Raw genomic sequence first — 6,000 nt, forward strand, 5'->3', positions numbered from 1 at the left:
TCTATCTCTGTGTATCCTATATTCGATACTATCTCGCTCAGTTAGTGTTATCGACGGATACATTAACCGGAACGTAACCCGTTTTTGTGCGACTTTTTTTTATGACAACTTACATTCATGTTGGGAATCAGTTGTGGTGCTATGGTGAAGCTGTTTTTTTTTCTTTGTTGACTGATTTTGCATCGTTTCACAAGTGTAAGGTGATCATTGACCGAGAACAGATGGCACATATGAATGAGACCGACGAAAACAGTGTTTACAAGTTTGCTTCTCTTTGCAAAATAATCGCTTGATACTTACGTTTGATTTGTGCAATTTTTTTTATTGAAGGACACTTCTTCTTCTTAAATGACACTAGCGTTCCTAGAGGAACTTCGCCGTCTCAACGTAGTATTACTTGCGTCAATTTTACCGTACTTGGTTGAGATCTTATCTTATCTTCTTTGTTGTTAAGAGGCTTTAAACTTTGAAGTTCATTCGCCTCTAAATTGGTTGAGATTTCTATGCCAAATAACACGCCTTGAGTGTATTCAGAGTGGCAAGCTCTAGAATACGCGTGAACACAGTGCAAGTCGGAGCAAATTTCTTTGACGAAAAATTCCCCCGACCAGAACGGGAATCGAACCCGAACCCCCGGCATGTTAGGTGACGCTAACCACTTGGCTACGGGAGCACTCAGATGGACATGCAAAGCTTGATTTATAATTTACGTTTGTTTTAAATTAATTTTTTCACTCTATGTTTCATACTCTTGTTTAATTTGAATCTTACAGGCTTAATCAAGTGTTTGGAGCCTAATGCTGTAACAAAGAACGCATAAGAACCTTGAACTGAAAGTATTCCCGACATTTTCATTGTTCTGATAAGTAACTGACAAATCGATTTGTTGTCAATACGGTCATTAGTTGTTCCTCAAATTCAAGGAAATTTAGTTTGCTTTTCTATGCTAAACCTACCTGTAATTCAGCACGATCCACGTCCCACTGGGAGCGCTCCAGCTCGAACCGAGCCCACTCGTGCTGGATAAAGTGCAATATACCGGGAATCGAGTACTGGGTCGGTGCAGCTTTGTTGTTTTGTTCGTCCTGGCCACTGGCGTTGTTGGCGTTCCCTGTGCCTCCGATACTGTTGGGTTTGTTGTTGTTCATTCCCCCACTCGGGCTGTTATTTGTGATTCCTACGAGACTTCCGCCTCCTCCCTGGATGCCACTTCCGGCACTACTGATACCACCCAGCTGGCCTCCGCCACCATTTTGATGGCCCAGCGAACTATTTTCTTCCATTCTTTCTTCGATTCTGCTAATTCTCATGGCATGTCAAACATTTACAGCGACAGGATAAGAAAGGAATCCGACTAATTGAGACCCTTTTTTTTTGCTTCTCGTCAGTTTTCACTGAAAATGTACGGCCTCTTCAGATACCACTAAATATCAAAAAGGCCGATGATAAATTGAAAATGTTATTTCCTTACTACCGCTACTACGCACAGAAGGGGAAAATCGACTCAGGAAGAAACTGTCGTACTGTAGTAGATATCCCCGTGCTGCCAGATCGCACAGTATACTTCTCGACGTTACTATGTATGGTTTCACATTCTTCTACTTTAGTTTTATCTTGGAAGCAAAACATTTATTTAATACTTATCTCAGTATTTTCAGTGCACACCATCAATAAAAAAAATAAGTAAAACTGTTCCACTTAACAATCTTCTATTTTGGGAGTGATAACATCTTCGCAAATTGCATCTGACAACACTGATTCCGCGCTTAGTAGTGGTAGTCGTGTAGAAAATAATGAAAGAACAGTCTTCTTTTCGCTATTTTTCTTCCTCGGGAAAATGTTCACAGAATCGTGTTGTCACCAATGGGAGAAAAATATGCTAGAGAGAAAGAGAGCGGGACATCGAGAGTACGGCCGCAGGCAGGACACAGAAATCTGTCTGAAATGGAACCTTCTTCCGTCGAAATTGCTCTCGATTTTTTGCTTTCAATCCTTCACCAGCCTCTGTAAACGGACAGACACCACACCAGAGTTACACAACAATTTCTCGACGCGCTGAATCAGGCACTTTCCACGATCGTAGTTAAAAACAAGGCTTTCATCCACTTTTGTCAAAAATTGCAAATTGTTCAGTAAAACTTTCTCGCGGAAGTCTTGAGCAAGCGGACTTTTGGCTCGATGCACAGGCACAGTAATAATCACACTCACACCTTTCCGTTAACGTGAACGACGCACGCATACTCTCATTCAATTATGCACAAAATGGGCCACTACACAAGAGAGAGAGCGAGATAGGGATGGGTGTTAGTTGGACAGATGAGACACCTTATATTCCTCTAGTCGATCAGCCAGCCAGCCATCGAAAAAAGAATTCTACGTGGAAAAAGGGCAGAATTCCTATATCCTTCGCTAGATCCAACTTGCATTCACTCCCAGCAGAGTAAATGTTCAACCAGAAATCACGCACAGCACATCGAGTGGGACGAAAAAGTATTTTTTCAACACTTCCGACACGAACGTTTATGAATTCTCGTCTTTCTTCTAATACCTTTTTTTCTCTTTTGGCGAGATTTGTTGGTGTGGAAGATTAGTGTTGTCGCGATTGTGCAAGAACTGCTGAATGGAACGAAAAATGGCTTCCAAGGCGAAATACTTGTCAGAGATTTCCGCGGGCGAAATGGAACGGTGTAATCGCTACTTTATTTTGGGTGTAATAGTGCGTATACACTAGTGATATCTCGTCTCGGCTTCAGTCACTGTCGAGGCGAGCAAAATATCCTATTCCAGTACACGAGTTCAATTGAAATGTTTTATTTGGCAGACTGGAAAGACTTCTGTTACTTTCTTTTTCTATATGATCAGTAATGTCAGATGTAAAGATATGTTTTCATTTTGAGAAAAACTACATTTCTACAAACTACATGATCAGTCGTGACTCGTTTCTCAGTTCCAAATTCCTAAAATCATACCAAATAGGAATAAGTTTCATATATCTTTTTGTTTTATTGAAATTTTCTACCAGCATATCGTTTCATAACTCAGACGTTTCGTTATTATGGAGTTCTTGAAGCCAATGTTTATTCACCTAATCAACGATTTTTAAAGAAAAGTTTTAAATCTATATGCATGTATTCTCTCAACAGTTGCAGTATTTCCCTTAACAGTTGCACAATAACTATACTTTTTTTTCACATGCATAGCTATAAACTTCGAATTGAAACGCGTTATATAAAAGTAAAAATCAGTAGAAAACCATTGTTTAATCACACATTTTTCAGAAATTGATTTTGAAGTTATTCTTTTTTGTTCAATATGACTGTGAAGCAACTTTTTGTTCCGTGTTAATACATTGTCGGTTATGCACAAAACCGGAGTTCGTTAGATCGACTAGTGAAGCGAACTTGACTAGCAAAACAAGTGAAGCTGGCAAATTTTGACAGAAGTTTACCATCTTGCGAGCTTAGTGTTGTTTTTCACTGAAATGTTGGTTTTACGAAAAAAGTTCAATGGAAGATTTTTTATGCTAAAAGATAAATTTTCTTTTTCATTAGAATGGCCAGCATTATTGCTCAGCAAGTTCACCATCAGCATGCTCATAAAAATACTGTTTATCATGCCCTTTATGACCATTACTTCTTGGACATCTGTAGGAAGGATTCAGCAAGAATTTATGGAAAATCGTTTTCCACAATTTGCGAACAGATCCGAAAGCAAAGAAAAACGCCATATAAAAAGTTCAGTGCGAAGGTGCGGCATTGGCTGGTACAATTGTATGCAAGAGAACCGGTTCTGTTTTTAAATGAAGCGAAACGAAAGTTCCAGCTTCGGTACCATTAGACTATTACTACAGCATCAATTTGTACCATAATTAACGATGCTGGGCTCTCATGGAAGTCGATTGAGCGCCGGGCAATTCAAAACCAAGAACACGAGATTATGCGCTTCACACGGGAATTACTTTCTATTCAACGGGTTCTATACAACCTGGTGTTCCTTGATGAAGTGAGCTTCGACAACAGGGATATGCTGTGTCGTAAAGGATATGGAGTGGTTGGACAAAAGGTCATCTTTCGCAGCGAATTTTGTCGAAAACCACGAGTGTCCTTTCTCTGCTTTTTGGAAGTTAACGAAATGCTGGACAGTTTCACAACTGAAGGCACGTTCACAAAAATTGAATTCTTCGAGTATTGTCGGCAGTTTGTTTTGCATAACTCACAACTGCAAATGTGTCCTGGGTTCCACTCCGTCTGGATCGTTTGGATTATACTAATATTTCTGTCGGCGTATTGTCCATTCTTCAATCCGATAGAGGTGATTTTTGGACTCATGAAGCATATCCTTCGCAGCCATGTCAAAAACACATCAATGGTCCGATACGTTTGTGATACCATTAATTGGTTCAAAGTTGACCCATGCTATGATCTATTCCAACATTGCCGATATACTCCAGGTGGAATTTGTCTCTCAGAAAAGGGGCTCAGTCAAGACATAAGTGAGATGGGTTTCAATATAAACACATTGTAAGGAATAATCACTTTATTTGTTTTAATATGAAATAAAAGTTCTTTCCTAAACTTAACAAAAAACAAACGATTATAAAAATAGTAACAATACAACATTCTGATCAACTTCAAACCACTATGCGAAACGATTCATCACAAATCGGCTTGGTCGGGATGATACTCGGAGCAATCAAATTGTATCAGCTCAAGCGTGATCTACATCGACACAATCAGTTATGTGTGCGGTCAGATTTAGGCTGATATTGGATTCCTTCGGGCGGATTCCATCGCACTAAACAGCTCAGCTCCCATAGATCCTCGTGTGACCATTACTTGCACTCTCTGATTAACACTTTGATAAATTGACATTGCCAAATCCAAATCCTTTTCTACCTCCACTATTTATTTCAACCAGCCATCATTCATTGTAAAGGGTTTTTCAATAAGAGCGCTATAAAGTCCCAAAAATCCCAAAAAGGGATTTTTGATATCAATGAAATTCTTTATTCATGTGAAAGTACACGGTCGATGCTGCTTCAATTTCACGTTCGATATTCGTGCGAAGTTCATCAATCGTCGTTGGCTTGTTGGCATTGACCATAGACTTGACGAAGCTCTACAGGAAATAGTCTAGCGGTGTCAAATCGCACGACCGAGGCGGCCAATTGACTGGGCCATTTCGTGACATAACACGCTCACCAAACTTAGTTTTCAATAAATCGATTGTTAGATTCTCTGTGTGGCTTGTGGCGCCGTCCTGTTGAAACCACATATTGTCCAAGTCCATATCATCCGATTCGGGCCAAAAATATTCGATTATCATTGAGCGGTAGCTATTCCCATTCACAGTAACGTGCCGGTTGATCATCACGGAAGAAGTACGGCCCAATGATGCCGCCGGACCATGAACCACACCATACCGTATTTTTTTCGGGGTGCAATGGTGACTCATGGAGTACGTGTGGATTGCTGCCTGACCAATAACGCATATTTTGCGAATTGACGAAGCCATTTAACCAGAAATGAGCCTCATCGCTGAAGATGATTTTTCGACGAAAATCCAGATCATTTTCAAGTTGTTGCTCAGCCCAATTCACAAACATACGACGCTTCTGGTGGTCAAGCGGCTTCAGTTCTTGCGTCAATTTGATCTTGTAAGGATGTAGGCCCAGATCTTTACGCAAAATTCGCTACAACGACGTCACAGAGATGCCCAACGCCTGCGCTAGCGGCATCAATAATGGATCCTGGAGTGTCATAAAATTGTCCTCTAGTGTTGGATCTTGGGTCTATGACCACCGAGGAATTTCGTGATAAAACAAAAACAAAGACGATTTACATGCTTCTTATTTGCGGACCAAATCGAATCGAGAAGACATAATATGGAATCTACACCAGTATTGTTCTCACACAATTCACGCGGACTCAGTTGATTTTTGTGGAGACGGCGATAGGAAGTGGCCTTAAAAAAAATTCATGAACTTATTGGCCATCTCAT

General features: G+C 40.3%; 1 protein-coding gene and 1 pseudogene across 8 annotated transcripts in view; one reads left to right on the forward strand and one right to left on the reverse strand.

Annotated features, from left to right (window-relative positions):
- LOC129775217 (striatin-3) overlaps window positions 1-2,559 on the reverse strand; it is a 42,127-nt gene extending 39,568 nt beyond the window's left edge. For 2 of the 8 annotated variants that reach the window (XM_055779627.1, XM_055779619.1), the window contains exons 1-2: window positions 2,326-2,542; window positions 957-1,423 (exon numbers count right to left, since the gene is read on the reverse strand). In XM_055779627.1, coding sequence (XP_055635602.1) covers window positions 957-1,310 — 354 coding nt within the window. In that variant the 5' untranslated portion in view covers window positions 1,311-1,423; window positions 2,326-2,542. The other 6 variants (XM_055779623.1, XM_055779626.1, XM_055779620.1 and 3 more) reach the window with 6 other exon arrangements.
- A 993-nt stretch (window positions 2,560-3,552) lies between these two features.
- LOC129773697 (uncharacterized) lies at window positions 3,553-4,524 on the forward strand (annotated as a pseudogene).
- The last annotated feature ends 1,476 nt before the right edge of the window (window positions 4,525-6,000 follow it).

This window comes from Toxorhynchites rutilus, chromosome 3 (assembly GCF_029784135.1).
Source record: "Toxorhynchites rutilus septentrionalis strain SRP chromosome 3, ASM2978413v1, whole genome shotgun sequence".
NCBI classification, from domain to species: domain Eukaryota; kingdom Metazoa; phylum Arthropoda; class Insecta; order Diptera; family Culicidae; genus Toxorhynchites; species Toxorhynchites rutilus.